Raw genomic sequence first — 18,837 nt, forward strand, 5'->3', positions numbered from 1 at the left:
TGAGTCTCACTAACATGTTCATGCCTGCAGCTGCAACCAGTAACAGGAAATAATCTTTGAAGTTTTATCTGGAATTTGAATGGAAATTAACTTGAACAAAATATTTAGATGATCAATACAAGTCCTCTACTCGAGCTCTGACCCATCTCACTGTAGATAAATGAAAACCGAAACATTGAAACTGTTGGCAAGCTCAAAGTGATTTCCACTGCAATTTCAGAAGAATGCCAATAATATACACTTCACAATAGTGATTCTCAATGTAAGCAATCTCAACACGAATTGATTTACAACTTAAATTTCTTAAAACACATCGAGCAAACCCCCCAACCAAAAAAAAAAAAAAAGGAAAGAAAAGAAGCCTTGAACTGAAAAAAGAAACTGTCATGCAGGTTCAATGAGCGACAACAATTATGCAGATAAATAACATTCAAGTCAAAAAAAGGTTTAAAGATTGTTAATGCTCCATACAGCAGCCTAACAAAGCTTGGTAATTTTGAGGAATGTGCATAGATATGACAGTCTCAATGCGTATGAAACAGAAGAGGAAAGACGAAGAGGTATAGAAACCTATTAAATTCTGTGGAAGCTCTAAACTATCCCATTACTCATTGCCATCGAAACCATGTGATCAGGCTCAATTATGGGATTTCTGTTTTTATTTTTATTTTTATGATTTCCATTCTTTTATCCTGCTCTATTTTCTCTGCAATATCCTACGATGAGGGCATGTTAAAGTGAAAGAGCCATGATATGACAAATGCAAACACCATGCAAGCAAGCAGAAAGTTAAGGAAGCGGTGGCCATGCCAGATGCTTCGAGTCTCTCCATGGCCTATTGCAGCTGAGATTGAAGATGTTGCATTGGCATTGTTCACTTCATTTGAGAGCTCGGCAGTCTCAATCTCAGTTGCTCCAGCAACATTGCGTGCGATAGAATTACAAATCTCACAGGTCCTGTAAGAATTTAGCAGATGAAATCAATCTAAAGCATAACAATTAGAACATGAAGAAGAGAGGCTAATTTCTGCATTCAAAAGGGTAGTAAAGGAGCAAGTCTGAGATTTAGCTACTGACTAATAATGGACCATGAAGTCAGTAATTGAAAACCAGACTTGTCTGTTCTATACATATGTTTTTATTAATATTGCATAAAGGCTCATCCTAATACAGCCCTTAAAACAATTGACGTGTGACAATAAAGTAAAAACAAAGCACATGCAAACAGAAAGAGTGAGAAGAGGAAACACAATATCAGAATTTGCATGATGCATCAGAGGTTCCAGCTTTTCCAGTGTGAAAAAGATAAACACTACAAATGACCTTATCACTAAAGGAATAATGACTCTTCCCCATCAGATTTCTTTTTCTTACATACACAAAATAGCTTGCATCCATAGTATCCGTAGCCAAACTTCACTTAAGTTCCTTTTTTCATCTATAGGTAGTTAAACAAAACCTCCAAGAAAGCTACAAGATAAAGTATGCAGTTCGAACACAAATGTAAATTCTTGAGTGGAACAATTGGGAGCTTTACTACACTAAGCAACCCTAAATAACTGCAATTGGGTTCAACTTAGATCAAGATCAGATTAAATGACAGGCATTTCTTCAGTATTATTTTAAGTGATAATTAATAACTAAGCTGTGATAATTAATAGCTAAGCTATGATACAAAGAATTATTTTGAAAACATTCAACCAATGAAAAGAAATAGCATGGTAATGTGACTTACTGACATTGAATTTTCAGCATAACACTAAATAATTAATCCACAAATCAGCCAAAATTCAGGGAATCCGAGCTAGAATTAAAAAAGGAAAAAGAATTAGCTCATCAAATCAATATCTTAGGATACCCAACACTTTACCTTAGCCATTTACAAGAAGTCAATTGTCAACAAACATGTAAATGAGGAATTTGCATCAGCAAAATTAAAAAAAGAATAGGTGGACACCGGAAAGCAGTAATCGCCCACCAAAAAATCATCAATTAAAGGGTCCAAACTCCACTTTCACAAAAAAAAAAAAAGAAAAAAAGAAAAAAAGAAAAAAGCAAACCAGAATGAAAAATGAAGAGATTCCTAGTTCCTAAACCTCAAAGAAAAAAAAAATAAATAAATAAAAAAGCATAGAACAGCAAATGAATTGTCGGCGATGGAGTTGTAAAACATTATATGAGAACCTCCTAATGCTTTACTCTTTTGCTTTACTTTTCTTTCATCAATGTCATCTTCTTTCCCTTTCTTTTTTAAGAAATTATTGATCAAAATTCTTTAGCCCTCTTTACCTCACACGTTAAACTTTACATATCTCAAACTAATTAAACTGTAGTTACAAGTCCAAAATCATAAGCCAAAATGGGGTTGAAAAAAAAGAAAAAAGAAATGCAATCAAACTAGCAAAATGCTATACAAAAAACAAGAGCTTGGTTTTTTTTTTTTTTTATAATTTCTGAACTTACTTGTTTCCTCTAATCTTGAACCAGGCCTCAGCACACTGTTTATGAGCAGCAGCCAAATCATCTTTGCAAGAGCACCCCAACTGAATTGGAACCCCAGATTCATGGCTATTACTCTCAAGACATAGATGGCAAATCCTACAAATCCTACAATCTCTTTCACCCTCCACTCTATTATTATTATTAGTAGTAGTAGTAGTAGTAGCAGCAGCAGCAGTAGCCAAATGGACTTTTATTTCAATTTCATGAACTGCACTCTCAATCTCCACAGAACAATCAGACGACGACGATGAAGAAACCGATGACACTCTCCTCGAATCACCACCGCCCAAGCTCATTTCTTGATCATCAGAAACACAAGCAAAACTGTACTCATCATACGACCCACCAGTTGTTGAGTAAAACTGAGAGTAACACGAGCCACCATCCTCGGCGTCGGAGAAGCACACGCTGACTTCACTTCCGGCCACAGACCGGCGATGATGATGGCTGCCCTGTTCTATATCCATTGTCTAAAATTTAGGTAAAAAAAAAAAGAAGCTATGATTTTTTGAAAAAAACAAAATGATCAATAAGAATAATGGTAGCATAAAATGTGAAGGAGGATTTATAGAAGTGGGTATTGGATTAGGTAATGTTTCAACTCCATTAACGCAATAAAGTTCGAAACTTTAGCAGTAAATACCGAAGCTTTAGCTTTTGTTAAGAAACTTGGGCTGGAACCCAGCAGCGTGGTGGGTGGTAACAGAGAAATTGGGAGGAGACTTCAATTTAATTTTCTGAATATAAAGACTTCGGGATCTTTGTCTTTGGCAAGATTCTGTACGTTGGATGGGGAGTTAATCGTGAATCTTTAGTGAGATCGGACGGTCCAGATTGAAAGACAGACCTCTCCATGTGTATCAAGGAAATTTCTAACATTTAAAATTATTGCATGTCGGACGATCCATTTTGTTTTGTCGTTTTTTCTTCTTTTCTCTTTGTTTTCTTCTATGCGTAGAAAATACGGTAATATAATTTTATTTAAAGAATAAATTTAATAATTATTTTATCCTTCAAAGATCCATATTTAATTACACTTCTACGCTGTATCATTATAATATATTGTCCCTTTTTGTGGAATTTAGTATGTAAAAATATTGGAGAGTCATCAGTACATCACGTATGTATTAAGGAAATGTTTATTCTATTTTATTATTGAATAACTTCGTGAACAAACTAACTTCTTAAAGATTCTTGAATTAAAAAAAAAAAAAAAAAGGGAAATCGAATAAAATTGAACAAATGGATTCTTTGGATGATTGTATCCGAAATAAAGCTATGCCATTGGTGGATCGGAAACAGGACGTGAAGACACATGCACTCTCGCGAATCATGTGATAAAGTCCCCCCATCAAAACCATGAACTGTTGTCGTAAAAACAGTTCTGACGGAGAGTGGACCGCATCGAGATCATGGTCCGTGACGCGATTGTAGCTGAGACCGTGAGTCTCTCAAATTACATTATTTAATTTATCACCTTTTATCATTCAATATATATATATATAGAGTAATTTTTTTATCAAAAATTTTAACGTATAGAAAAATTTAGAAAAATTTTAAAACCGTATGCTTTTAAAAAATTTTCAGTTTAAAATCTTAAAGTACGAAAAAAGTTTAGGGAAATTTTAAAATTATAGGATTTTAAAAACTTAAAACGTTTAAATCACACAATTTATGTGTGTTTTTTAAATTTTTCCACACTTTAAAATTTCGAATTGAAACATTTATACATATATATTCCAGAGTTAAATTATAGTACTCCAATTCCATTTATGTCTATGTAGTGTAGCTAATACATGTAACCAAATTTCTAACCAAACTACCAATTCCATTAACAATAAAAATGATTGGTAACCAACAACCCCCAAAATGGGATAGAAAATTCATAATGAATCAGTTCCGCACGTCAAGGTGGAACTGTCCCAATTTTTCTGAAAGAGGAGCAAGTAATTTTCCGTGCACTTTGGGTGGTGGGGTGGGGCTAGTGAATAGCCAGCCAGCCAGCAATGGGATAAGCAGCTGGTGCACAGCAGTTGTATCCTTTTCTTTTCTTTCTTGAATTCACATGTAATATTCCTTATTCCCTTGGTTCTTTTGCTTTCACTTGCCCGTTTGTAATTTGATTCAAACTACAAATGCCTATTTATAATTTTTATTCAAAGTAACAGAAATTAAAATTAAAAAAAAAAAACCCATTTGCAATTTGATCCAAACTAAACCATCTTCTTACAGTTAGATTCATACTAGAAGGACATATAATGATAATCCTTTCAACTCATCTGGGTCCAGTTGTTGTGTTTGTTTACCAAATGATACTTTACAATTCCGAGTTTCAGACTGACTTGCAGATAGAGATAGTTAAAATAATAAATAGCGTGTAGATCTACTTATTTGTTGATTTAGATTTGCATTCCAATCAACTCAACTTACAAAGATTGCCTCTTAGTACAATGGGGTACATAGTTATTCACTAAATTCAAGTAAAGTCCACTTTATATTTGCAAATAAATATTCATAAAGAAGTAAGTTGTCCACGAAGTTCGAACTCATTGCCTCCATGATTATATCATGGGTTAAAAGACTTTACCGTCATTAAGATATTACAAAGTAGATTCTAAGCACTTCATTTTTTTTCTTTTAAGACTTCACTTAATAGACTTCAAGGTATGAAAAAGCACTAGCAACAATAGATGCTGGCTCTTCCAACCTGCACCTAAAACTCGTCATTTTCATATCTGAACTAAGAGGGTTAGTGAAAATCTTCTTTTTCTTGCATCATTTTCCTTGCACTATCCATATACAGAAAAGAAGAATCAAAATACACTTTTAAGTGCGCATGTAAATGGTGAGGACATTGCATCATTGAAAAAGTATCCACGTCCCCTTCACTAACCGAAGCACTTATGATATTAATGACCCCAGAGAGTCTTCCATTCCACTTCAAATCAAATTCCATTCACAGCCTCTCAAAATGACCCGAACGTGGGATACGTATGCAGATATTTCCGTATTTCGTTATTAGAATTGACAAGCAACAAGTAAAATAAATAACTAACTATTCTTAAAATTGCCTACTTCAGCTCCACCAAATCAGCTTTCTGTTGATGCAATCTGGAAAAGATTCCTACCTGGCGTTTTTTCGTAGTCTTTTTACTTGCCCAAATTTTAAAGCAGCATACACTCGTCCAAAGGTAAAAGAGATCTACATCACTGCAAGATAATTCAGGTAACAAAACCTGCTTACAGACTAATTTCTGAGGCAACGTAATCATTGTAATATTAGACGTACAAATTCCAACACCTAAAGAATAAACTCAGGAAATATGCAAGCGATTATGTAGGAACAAGCTGACCTGCAGGCAAATGTATATGCAGTGAAGAGCCATGAAAAAACAAAGACGACCTAGAACTGAATCCATTCACGAAATATAAGATACCTGCAATCATTTTTATTAAATTTAACCACCAATAAATCGGACAATGAATCAACTGAAAAGACCAGAATATCACATTTGATCCTTATATCACAGCAGAAGAGAGGCCAAGGTTCTCACATCAACATCATCTAGTCTACAGACAAAATTTAAGGCATTTGAAAAGTCTCTAATGCAGATCTTCACATTCTTCCTTTATCCTTGGCATCTTAATAGCAATGCAAAAGTCTCTGATGGGTATGTTTGATTCTTGATCACACAGCACCTATCCTGGAGTATCAGTAATCCGAAAAAAAAATGAATTTTTTTCTCAGTTATACTTCCGCCTTCCTGCAACTCCGGTTGAAGATAGAGTGACAATTTTTGTCTTCAATCCTTTGGCCTCATCTTAAGCTGGAAGAACAAACTGCTACCTACCAATACACGTTGGTAGCACATTGGTACACTCTTCAAATTAGAAATATTCATTTCATTATATTCTCTCCAAAACACCCCATTCACACGAGATCCATTACATACTATTTTGCCAGATGTACTACTCATTGGCAATGGAAGCCCACTAGATATTGATCTGCCCAATGCATCACTGGTTTGCACTTGAGACTCATTAGTTTTTAATCCTACCAGCCTCATCACCCATCACTGTGACACTGCTATTCTCCAACCCACTTTTCAGCCAAGCAACATTACTTATATCTGTAGCTATTGCAGCCAATTCATAACTTGGAAAGGCTGGGGGCCCTGAAAAATCAAAAAATTCAGGCCCCAACAGAGAGCTTTGACAATTACCACCATGTTGGATACCACAGCAGCCATAGCCGCACCAGTGGGGCACCATGCGCTCACCATAAACTCCTTCAAGCAATTTGCAGGTCCCAGCATCTGGCATGGTTACTTGAACTAATGGTCCTTGTGATGGAGTTTGCCTTGGATGTATTGAAGCAGTCTCTGGATCATCCAATGTATTATATACACTAAAAGCACTGACACGTGCTAGTGGACGAAAAAGAGTAGGTGGTTCTTCTGTTTCTTGGCTAGACAGAACTTCTGTTGTAGATTTGTCTCCACAATGATTATTCAAATTTTCCAGAGAACTTGTGTCTTTTTCCTCCAGGAATTTGAATGAATTGACATCACCACAAGAGAGAGTTTCTTCAGATGACGCTTTGGTCTTATCCACATTCATATCTTCCATCATATTTACAGATCCAAGCTTCATCGTCCTGCGAAGCTCCACGCCCCGGCGCCTTAGGGTAGAGTTCCAGTGGTTCTTTATAGCATTATCTGTCCTCCCAGGTAAAAGCCTAGAAATTACAGCCCATTTGTTTCCATGTACCGCATGAGCTGCAACTATAATTTGATCCTCCTCATCTGAAACAAATCTAGTTTGGTCATTCTAGTCATCAGGAAGTACTAGCATCAATTAAATTCAAGAAATGACATGGTGGAATTTGTCTGCAACGCAGATAAATCAACCGTATCATTACATGTAGATAATTCCATTCAATGTCCATGGCAGCAGACAGGGTCCTTGCCTAGTCTTAATTGTCATCAGACATCAGTAACAAAATTTGGGAACCAGACATAACTGATATGTGGTCTTAACAGAGATCTAAATACATATATACAATCTTGGTTTACACACTAGGCCCGTGATGCAAGGGAAACTGTTAGTTAGCTGCACTTAGGACTGCAAAGCTATTCTCGTTTTGGATAATTGTCTCATGTTTCAGTTGTCATTAAATTAAGTTTGTCCTAGTCCTTAGGAAGTTGTTAGTTTGTTCAACATGTATCAGCTCATGGCTTGATTCTCGGTCACTTAGTTTTTCAATTTTTATTATATATTGTAAGCTTAATGCATAAAAGAAACAAGAATTTCCAGTTTTGCATTCCCGCATATCTTTCTTTGTTCTTCCTCAAAATTCTTTAATCCTCTGTTTTTATCTTTCAAAATTAACAGAAACTTTCTCAATGATCCTAATGTTGTCTAAGCTTGTGGGTATGCCCGAGTCCACTTATAGGTACCCAATTTCTAAGGAACCTGAATCTGACCACTAATCCCCTGAAATGGGCAAAGTACTCATTCCAGAGTGTAAATATCTGGAATGAGTTTCCTAAGACTATCCAGAGAGAAAAATATAAGTGGAAGGGCCATGGTATGATGGTATAATCTGGAGTTGACACATCGGGGATGGAATAAAAAAAGGAAAGGTAAGATATGTCCAGAAAGCGTGGCAACATGACCAATTCTAAGCAGACACCTGTAAAGCCCACATGCAGCCTTGGAATTAGGGTTCAAGACAAACCCTAATTCCACGTTACTAAACAGACCCAACGTTCATTCATGAGGGTGTGGACTCCTTTTTGGTACAGTACTTTTCTAGGTAGAGAGCAAGATCCGAAATTACTAGAAACTTGGTGTGGTTAAGTACCTTGGAGCAGGTACTCCACCACCAACCCAAAGAGGATTCAAGCTTGAAGAAAGTCCCCACTATTATCAAATCCTTACCTTCAAACTCCAACTTCAATATCATCAAATTATTCAAAAGAACAACTTAGATCTGCCTCTACATTACAAAACCTGTAAGGCAGTTACTACTTTCTACATTGCTCCTTATGTTTCATCGACATGTTTATGCCTGGATTCTAAAAAACAAATTTGCACACTTCCTTGGGTTTAATAAAATAACAATATTTCACACAAAAACAACAAATTTAAAATCACCATAGTTGGTGACTAACCATCAATTCAACATTGTATTTGAAAAAAAGAAAAAAATTCAATACTTGAGACATCAGAAATATCGATCAATATTATTATAAGTTTTCTAATGTAAAATATACCGGTAAATGGCTTGCGTTTAACGGCTGGGTCGAGCTGATTACACCACCTGAGCCTGCAAGACTTGCCGGAGCGACCAGCAATTCCTCGGGCGATCAAGCTCCAATTCCTCGCCCCGAACTTGCTTACAAGCTCGCTCAATACCGCGTCCTGTTCGGGCGACCAAGGGCCCTTCACTCGGCTTCTGCCGCTTCTTTTACTTCCCTCGCCGACAGCCACTACAGAATCGTCGCCGCTCCGGCCTCGGTCAGCGCCAACATCGGCATCAGCTTCAACAGCGTCGCCGCCGTCAACTTCGATTACCGTTGCTTTCCATTTTTCAGTTTCCGTTTGTGGTTCCATTTTCATTGTTTTTCTTTTCAAGACAAAAATTAATGTCTGTTAGAAACTGAGAGTTCAGTTAAAGCGCAAGTGTGCGCGATGTGAAGACGGGGAATTAAATTTAATGGCCAACTGTTTTGGGGATTCCTCTGTAGTTTAGTAAGTTTACTCGGTAGTTTTCGTGAAATTACTTATGTATCCTCATTATAATTATTAATTTACATTTTATAATTTCTTTTTAATGTAATCCTTAAAAACAAGGAAAAATGGATCATGAATTCATGATGAAATGTTGAAAACTATTTGCCCTATATTATTAACATGAATATATGACAAATAAAAATTCAAGGGTCTAATTCCAGTAATAAGAAGCATCTTTTGAGTAAAACTAAGTTGATATATATTTTTTGAAATTTTACAACCTTATATTTAAGAAGGTAATATTTAAAAAAAAATGACTTTAATTAATATTAAATAAAGTTACAATCGCCCCCAAATGTAATAACCCTATTAATTATGTCTCATGTAGCAGAAATAAGAAGTATAAGAATTATATAATTTTATGTTTGTTTGTAGAGTTAAGGGATTTGTGGTAGGTAAATAAATAAGCTTACATTTTTAAACGTTTAATATGTATGCAATAAAATTGAAAATAAGAGGTTGGGAGTGTAATTTCCGCCTACTGGAAACTGTACCTTTTTGGAAATTGCTTGGGAGATTACGATGTTTTGGTGAATTGTCATAAAAAAGGAATAAGCAAGTTGGCCCCATTCTTTGATTGGCGGGAAACAAAACAATCGGCGAATACATCAACATGGGCTATCTCCGAAGTTAACTGAATTAGACCCAAATTTCATAATGAGCCAAAGTCCAGTTCGGTTTGGATAATTAAACGAAGAGTTAGATTATTGGCAACCCTATGATCTCTTCATAAAATTATCTTTTTAATTATATTCATTTTATTTTTGAAAATATCTATTTTTTTAGGTATACTTTTTTAAGTTTTCAATTTTTATTTGATTTGTTTTATTGTTAAAACTTAAAGTATTATTGTGCTATTTTTTTAATTTTATTATTACTCTACACACAAATTAAAAAGTTATATGGGTGATAAGTTTTTTAGTGTTAATTATTGACTGAAATAATACGTATTTCAAATTATAATTTCAAAGTAATTTTAAATATAAAAATATTTAATCAATAAGAAATTAAAATAGAACAATAGATTATTTTAAATTTGTATAATTTATTTTAGTTAGATAGGAAGTAACATATAGATTTTTTTTTAAAGGATTGATTATAAATTAAGTAATTTGCTGGAAAAAAAAATCTATATGTGTTTAATTTTCAATTGTCATTAATTGTAATTTTATTGAAAACGGGGTGTTGTAAGAATAATATAGAGGTGCCAATAGCTCCACTGTTAAACGAAATGTCAGGGGACATTTTGTAATCTATGTCCAAGCGTAGGCCCATTATCCAAGTTTGCATGCTGCGAAGAAGAAAAAAAAAAACAAAATGAAAGAGCACTGCCACTGCTACACTACATCACCCATATAATTTATTTTATTAATTTTTTAATTACATTCAATTGACAGTGTTATGTCATATCTATTTATATAAAAATAAAATTTATTTGTGGCTCTAACATTATTAGTTTTATAAACCTTCAAATAAAACTTTAATAAAGAGATAATATTAAGGTAATTTTATAAAAAGGAAATTTCTTATTTTAATAAAGCACAAGTAAAAAGGGAAAAATATAAATTTTAATACCATATAAAAAAATATATTGTACAAGTGTGTGCATACTACTTTTTTTTAAACTTAATTTGTCCCTTACTTTAATATTTTAGAGAGTTTAATTGCTTGCCGTACAGTGAGTAATTATATGTGACCAAATTAACCTGGCAGCAAGCACCACATGATGATAAGAGTCATTGTCACCAACATTGTTATTAATCAATCATAAGAACTTGTAGATATACGATCATGTCATGGAATGTAAATAATATGCATTTTAGTCCCCTTTTTCATTATCGTTATTTGTAAAGTTTTTTTTATGTTGAATAGACAATTGTCCTATCGGATGGGACATTTTGAATTTTACACTATGAATAGTGATGTCCAACATGAGTCTGATTAGGCCAATTAAAATGATGTTTCGAATTGAGGTTAACTGTAATTTGAAAAGTACAATATTAAAGTGTTTACTAATCACAAATTAATATAATTAGAAAGTTAAATTGATTTGATTTTATATTTATATGATGAAAAATCTATCACATTTTTACTAATTTTGTCAAAATCAGTATTTTAAAATTGTATTTACAACATAATATTAATTTTTATTTTACAATTATAATTTTTTTTTTGAGAAATTATCTCTACACGCCTTTATTTTGTCATATATATATATATATATATATATATATATCTAATCACTATAAAATTTTAATATGTTCTTTACACCACTTTTGTATTTAAACTTGTATCAATCAACCACCCTGACACTAAAAATAATTGTTTTATGCAAAATGAATTAAAACACTACTTCTTCTACAATATTTTAATATTTTAATATTTTAATATATATATATATATATATAATTACAAGAATACCCCTAAATTCAATAAAACAAATAAATCTCAAAATCTAAGATGATAATTTTTAAATAAAATTATAATTGTATAAAATTAACATCTTGTGATTATAATTTTTATAATTATAATTTCATTTAATTTTTGTAATTAAATTAAGTATAGGGAAGTTTACGAAAATTAACATGAAGAGAAAAGCTCCCTATAATTATTGTAAACTTCTCTATAATTAATATTAAGAAACTTCCCTATACGAATTAAATAAAATAATAATTACAAAAAATTAACATGATAATTTTTAAATGAAATTATAATTATAAAAAATTAATATATTGGATTTGAGATTTATTTATTTTATTATATTTAGGGGTATTTTTTTAATTATATATATTTAAAATTTTATACAATAAAACAGTCTTTTAATGCATTTAGGGGTAAAATGGTCATTTTAGTGCAAATGTGGTTGATTGATATAAAAAAAAGTCAAAATTTTATAGTAATTAGATGTACATGACAAAATAAAGGTGATGCAGAGATAATTTTATTTTTTTTCGGCCGCAGTAAATTAAAAGTTATAATACCTCAATACCAAATAAGATCTAAGTCGAATGGTCCCTCTAGAGGCTTATCAATGTATCACCTAATCAAAGTTTGACCACAAAGTGAAAAGACAAAATATCAGCGTAAGAACAGTTATGATGCGTGGCATTTTGAACTTTATAAGTAGCCAATACTTCTACGCTTGTTATTCTCCCAAAACAAAGCACAACATTCACAAAATTTTGATTACACATGAAGGAGATGTTGACAGAACATTAATAATTGGACAAGGGATTTCAACTTCAATTCATATGTAAAGATTTATAAAGTGACAAACTATCAATTAATTATCTAAGTACTATGAAAGTAGACGAAAAACATTAAAGTATCTAGTGCCAACGACTAATGAGAAAATTAATTAAAATATAATGTCTCGTCATAAAACCATGTCCTTGAATGGTTTCTTTGAAAGGTAAAACTTGGTTGTTAACTCGTACCTCGCCTAGATGACGAAAGGGACGAATAGTCTTATTTTCTAGGGCTTATTTTTCAAATTAACTCATTCAAATTGTATCCAATTACGCCGCCATTAATTTAACTGATTCACCAACTCTGTCTGGCTTCATATAGGTTTTTAGAATAAGCACATCATCAGCATTTTAAAATAACAAGGATCCGCCCCACAGCATAAATAGCCTATAGTCCACTTTTACCTTTTTCTTGTATTAGCTTACTAAGCCATTCAATATGGCGGTTTCATATTTGGATACTCTTATCAAAGAAAGCTTTTGTTTGCTCGCAAAAGATATAAAGGACAAATTAATACACTTGGTATATATAGTTCTTGTATACTACTAGCTAGATATGCAACATCTTTATACAAAATATATATATCATTCACAAGCTGATTTTGTTGTATGATTGTTGCATAAATAACATGCACAGACTTTTGTGTTTCGATAATTCAACCGGTATTTGCATGCCACAAATAATGATCTTTTTAATCGAAGAGAAATGGACTCATGCATGAACGTATTCAACGTGTATTGTATAGCTTAAGGAAGCAAGTTTTAATATGTTACGCGAAAATGAAACCAGTTGACTGCTGGAAAAATTAAAGCAAATAAACTTCTGACTCAGTACATATGAACATTATTGATCCATATATCTAACTTTTGTCTACGTGGAAAAAAGTGAAAAAAAGGAAGTTTATTTAGTCAGAATCTACCTAACACGTAATGCACAAGACAACTCCAAAACGTTTTTCTTAGCCTCATTAAATTAAAATCGTGCGTTTTTGTTTAACTTAACTAATCGCCAAAAGCTTCCCAACAGGCAGTGCTTTGCTTGTGAGTAGTATTATTAGTTAATTTGACTTCTCGTTATAAATTGTAATTGGTCAAGCACCGACTAGGGTTTGAGGTTAGTTAATTTTTCACGGCACTGCTTCAATTGTAATGCGTGTGTCAGTAGCTTGTCAGCACCAATTCTACCTACGTTTTCTCTCTTTTTTTTACGCGTACGAGCAATTTTTCAATTGATATGTCTTTTGAATAACAAAAGAACATTTCAAACTCGGGCAATTTCCCTACTGGCACAATTGGATTATGTCCCTTCCCTCGTTGAATTTTCGAAGATTCTAAAGTTATTAACAAGTAATTAATATGGATTTGCAATTAAATTATCTTTGAAGTGGAAATAAGCAGAAAAACGTTTTTCAATCATTTGAGAAGTTCAACGCAATTAGCTGTATCCCATCTGATTTTTGGTCTAGAAAAATTGCATCGTGAAAAAATAATTTGGAATTGAAAAAGGGAGACCACAATATGTAAAAAGGTTTAATTAAATAAATGATACATAACATGCCAGTATTAATCCCTTGATAAATGATACATATCATGCCAATATCATCATTTGAATGAAATTTTGGGGTAACTCTTAGTTAGTAAATGAAACTATAGAATTAAATTATCAATGTTTTCCCCTCACCAACGAATTCTTTTCATTACTACAATAATTTTTCCCAAAATAAAAAGAAAAGACCAAAAAAATTTAGTTAAGAATTTCTAAAAAAGAAAATGTACATTGTAAAAGTTGATGTTTTAAACCGAGACACCGTCCAATTTTCACAGCTGTGTTTGTGGAGAAGTTAAAATAATTATAATAATAAGCATCTGCCTGTGTCATTTTCGGAATCAGAAAATTCATATAAACAAATTATTTTGACTTGGTGTTTAATTTATGAATACGTTGATCACCAAACCTGAACTGTGTGATAACAAAGCTTCTGGTACTTCATTCAATGCTTAACCTTATCGAAACCATTTTCGCCTTTAATTAACAACACTATCACGTAAACTAAGTCAAGAGAAAATCTACGGCTGTAGCAGTTGAGATTCCTAGGAAAAAAAAAAAAAGAAACATTTTGTCCAATGAAAACTTAAAGGCACGTTCCTAGAAGATCCCTCTGTCGTTTCCTATATAAAGAGAGCTTCTATGATCCTCTTTTCCCATCAATCGACCACTACATACATTGCCTTCTAATTTCTTCATTTGCATAAGCTTTCTTTACATTCCTCATATTTTTTGGAGCTTTCTTTAAGCCAACATTAATTCTCTTCAGACTTCTAACATGGCGCGTTCCATGCTTTTGCTAGCATGCGCTTTAGTTGTTTTAGCTTCTTCTACCTTGTCTTCAGCAGCAGTCGTGGAACACTCATTCCAAGTAATCTGCTTTATACCCTTTTGAGAATCTTTTATATTTATGATATATATAAATTGCGCGTGTAATGCAATTTCTGCATTGAGTGCATGCACAACGTAAGAGTCAACACAACATGTTAAAGTCCTACATATATTATAAACAAAACAATGAAATTATTACTTTACAATTATGTCACCATGCATGTTGCCCAAGTTGATGAATATTTTTTGTTCTTCGATTGTATCAGGTGAAAAACTTGACGATTGGGCGGCTGTGCCGACAGCAAACGATAACGGCGGTTAACGGGAGCCTCCCTGGTCCGACGATACGCGTTCAAGAGGGTGACACTCTGATTGTTCATGTCTCCAACGAGTCGCCTTATAACATCACTATTCACTGGTAATTATATTGATTCAATTAATCCTTAGATGACAAGCTTCGGCATTTAGCTACTCCTCTCAAAACAAACATTAAAAACAAATTGCATTTAGCTACTATGTACTGCTCTGTTTTTCAAAGCCATATGACGACTTTGTCATACATGTTTTTATTGCAAATATCCCAAAAGGAGGATCGTTGATTATCCTTGACTAATTCGGCACCTAATATCAAAATTTTCTTTTATTTTTTTTTATTTTTGGAATATATCTCTATATGTCGTCTTGATACAGCTGCATTAGGTCATATATTGCTTTCAATTTCAAATCTTTTTCAAAACAATATGCAATAACGCAAATAACTTGTGAGCTTTTTTTTTTTTAAATGACTAAAAGTCTAATTAATGCATGTGAAATTAGTGTTACCAACATCTGCATAAAGTATCATCACTATCTTCATCTTTGTCTTCATACTAATTAATTATATCATCAATGAAAATTGTTTATGTAGGCATGGAATATTTCAGATTCGAAGCATCTGGGCAGATGGACCAAACATGATAACTCAGTGTCCAATAAGACCTGGAAATAGCTACACTTACAAATTTAGAATCATCAATCAAGAAGGAACCCTTTGGTGGCATGCTCACATCTCAATGCTGCGAGCCACGGTCCACGGTGCTTTTATCATCCGCCCTAAGTCTGGTCACAAGTATCCATTTCCTAAACCCGATAAAGAAGTTCCCATTGTTCTCGGTATATATTTTATTAATATAATCATTTTCACTACCAATTAGGCACGAGAATTTTATTTGATGATATATTAGTAATTGACACATAAATCTAATTACAGGAGAGTGGTGGAATGACGATATCATGGATGTTGCCAACCGAGGGGAAATTACCGGTGTAGGTCCTAGAATTTCCGATGCTTTCACCATCAATGGAAGGCCTGGAGACCTCTATCCCTGCTCGGAAAATCGTATGGATCATAATTATACCAACCCAATTGATTGAAAAGCGTCATAAGTAGACATATAAATTTTCCTCAAGTTAATTAGTACGTTATTTTTTCATTAATTATGTGTTATTATTTCATTTACTTGTCAGAAACATACAAGCTTAAGGTTGAGAAAGGGAAGACCTATCTCCTACGTATTATCAACGCTGCACTCAATAACCAGCTCTTCTTCAAGATAGCCAATCACAAATTTACAGTCGTCGCCGTTGACGCTGGGTACACTGATCCCTACGTCACCGATGTGGTGGTGATAGCTCCCGGCCAAACCACTGACGTTCTGCTAAAAGCCGACCAGCCAGTGGGTTCTTATTACATGGCTGCAAGAGCATACGCTGCCCCGCCGCCGACGCTAGTAGCGTTCAATATGAACACCACGAGAGGCATCGTTGTCTACGATGGTGCCAGCACGGCCAATCCTATAATGCCAGCCTTACCAGCTTACAATGATACGCCTACAGCCTACACATTTTACAGTAATATAACTGGATTAAGTGGTGGACCTCAATGGGTCCCATGCCCACGTCGAGTGGATGAACGTATGTTTGTGACTTTAGGATTGGGGCTTGAGCAATGCCCAGCAAATGCCACATGTCAAGGTCCGGGCTCGCAAAGACTCTCTGCCAGCATGAACAATCATTCATTCCAGGCCCCCACAAGTTTGTCAATTCTACAAGCATATTTCTTCAACGTGGGTGGAGTTTACGAGCCCAATTTCCCAAACCAGCCTCCCGTCAAATTTGACTACACAAACACTAACGTCAGCAACGACATGTCACTGCTGTTTCCTCCAAAAACAACGAGCGTCAAGATGTTGAAGTTCAACTCGACGGTGGAGATGGTCCTGCAAAACACAGCGTTGATCGCGGTGGAGAGTCATCCCATGCACCTTCACGGCTACGACTTTTACGTATTGGCTCAAGGGTTCGGAAACTATAACGCCTCCAGAGACAGCAAAAACTTCAATCTCGTCAACCCACAGAGGCGTAACACCATTGCTGTTCCTATCGGTGGATGGGCCGTTATCAGATTCCGCGCAAATAATCCAGGTTAGGCTTTTTTTTTTTTTTTTTGACATTTCATTTCATCATTTCATTTCAGGACGGGATCCCTACGTGACTAACATCAAATAGTAGTGGAGAAAATTAAAATGTTGCAGACAATAGGGACTTATTTGCAATTTTCCTTTTGACCGACTGTTGATTGTTGAACTTTACAGGTGTTTGGTTCATGCACTGCCACTTTGACGTTCACTTACCGTGGGGTCTGGCCACGACTTTTATTGTTGAAAATGGGCCGACGCCGTCGACGATGTTGCCTCCTCCACCGGCTGACCTTCCCCAGTGCTAGAAGTTCATCCATTATTATTAATTCCACAAAAAATAAAATTAAAAACAATTGTGCTATTTTCTGAATAAAAAGCTTTCATTCATTAATTGTTTGTAATTTGTCAAGTGTTTCAGTTCCATTCATTTGTTAAAGTTCCAAAAAAGATTTGTTATTGATGTAATAATGGTGGTAACCAGTAACCGATGTATTAAGTTCATTTTTCATTGTAATAACAGTAAAATTAGTAATTAATCTTTTTTTTTTCTCTTTAACCTTCCTTAGTAGCAACAGCATCTTTGTCGAATAATTCCAATTATCTTTCATATTTTACTGGGTATTTTTTTTTTTATAGTCGTTAGGACTAACTAATTTTATTACCATAAGGAAGTTATAATTTAGTAGAAGTTTAATTCCAAAATTATTATTTTTAACTTAATTATCCTTATTGTAACTAATATAAAGGTAAATAAATTAATAATTAATTATCAATGAGGCATGTCAATTCTATAAAACTTTAAACATGCTTGGGAAATTATAAATATTTTAACTTCAACAATAATGCATACATACTACTGAGTTACTATGTGCCTATATTCTATAAGTTTGAAAATGTGATAACAACTCTAAGAAACAAATTATTGTCAAATAATTTCTAAAAAAAATTTATTCCATGTTAAACCTCTAATATTAAATATATACTTTTGCAATATATGAATATTCAAGATGGGATGTCTAACATTTATAAATTTTTACAATGTGCAAATTACTTGAGATGGGATCTAAAACATTTATAACTTATCACAATGTTGAATTCGTTTTTATTTAGAACGTTTTACGAAGTTTTACTTATCTCTTCAAATCTACCCAGCAGAAGCACAAAATAAAAACTTTCGCCGTTGCCGGGGATCGAACCCGGGTCACCCGCGTGACAGGCGGGAATACTCACCACTATACTACAACGACTTGATGATGATTGTTGGCTCATTCATTAAAGTATAACCGTGACATGCCAACAGCTGACCCTGCAAATAATTTGCTTTCAAGTATTAAGGATTTTTCTTTGTGGATCTTTTGTTATAAATTTATAATGCATGGTTTGATAATCTATCGTCTTAATGACCTAAAAATACATTAACAATAGTAATTATTTTTTTTTTTGGGATTATATA

At 33.7% G+C, this 18,837-nt stretch overlaps 3 protein-coding genes and 1 non-coding gene across 4 annotated transcripts; 1 reads left to right on the plus strand and 3 right to left on the minus strand.

Annotated features, from left to right (window-relative positions):
* Positions 1 to 182: 182 nt before the first annotated feature.
* On the minus strand, positions 183 to 3,245 carry LOC102626997 (uncharacterized). The gene is made up of 2 exons (XM_006480865.4): positions 2,464 to 3,245; positions 183 to 957 (listed from the first exon to the last, which is right to left on the minus strand). The coding sequence occupies exons 1-2, from the start codon at positions 2,967 to 2,969 to the stop codon at positions 717 to 719; spliced, it is 747 nt and encodes a 248-aa protein (XP_006480928.1). The 5' UTR covers positions 2,970 to 3,245; the 3' UTR covers positions 183 to 716.
* A 2,684-nt stretch (positions 3,246 to 5,929) lies between these two features.
* On the minus strand, positions 5,930 to 9,221 carry LOC102627279 (transcription factor MYB1). Its single transcript, XM_006480866.4, has 2 exons — positions 8,781 to 9,221; positions 5,930 to 7,307 (listed from the first exon to the last, which is right to left on the minus strand). Exons 1-2 carry the CDS (start codon positions 9,124 to 9,126, stop codon positions 6,544 to 6,546), a joined length of 1,110 nt encoding a protein of 369 aa, XP_006480929.1. The 5' UTR covers positions 9,127 to 9,221; the 3' UTR covers positions 5,930 to 6,543.
* Positions 9,222 to 14,739: 5,518 nt separating this feature from the next.
* Positions 14,740 to 17,920, plus strand: LOC102627565 (laccase-7-like). Its single transcript, XM_006480867.3, has 6 exons — positions 14,740 to 14,965; positions 15,192 to 15,343; positions 15,833 to 16,077; positions 16,175 to 16,303; positions 16,432 to 17,388; positions 17,559 to 17,920. Exons 1-6 carry the CDS (start codon positions 14,873 to 14,875, stop codon positions 17,687 to 17,689), a joined length of 1,707 nt encoding a protein of 568 aa, XP_006480930.1. The 5' UTR covers positions 14,740 to 14,872; the 3' UTR covers positions 17,690 to 17,920.
* A 639-nt stretch (positions 17,921 to 18,559) lies between these two features.
* Positions 18,560 to 18,631, minus strand: TRNAD-GUC (transfer RNA aspartic acid (anticodon GUC)). The gene has a single exon. It is a non-coding gene; the product is annotated as a tRNA-Asp (tRNA).
* Between the last annotated feature and the right edge of the window lie 206 nt (positions 18,632 to 18,837).

Source organism: Citrus sinensis, chromosome 6 (assembly GCF_022201045.2).
Source record: "Citrus sinensis cultivar Valencia sweet orange chromosome 6, DVS_A1.0, whole genome shotgun sequence".
Classification (NCBI taxonomy): domain Eukaryota; kingdom Viridiplantae; phylum Streptophyta; class Magnoliopsida; order Sapindales; family Rutaceae; genus Citrus; species Citrus sinensis.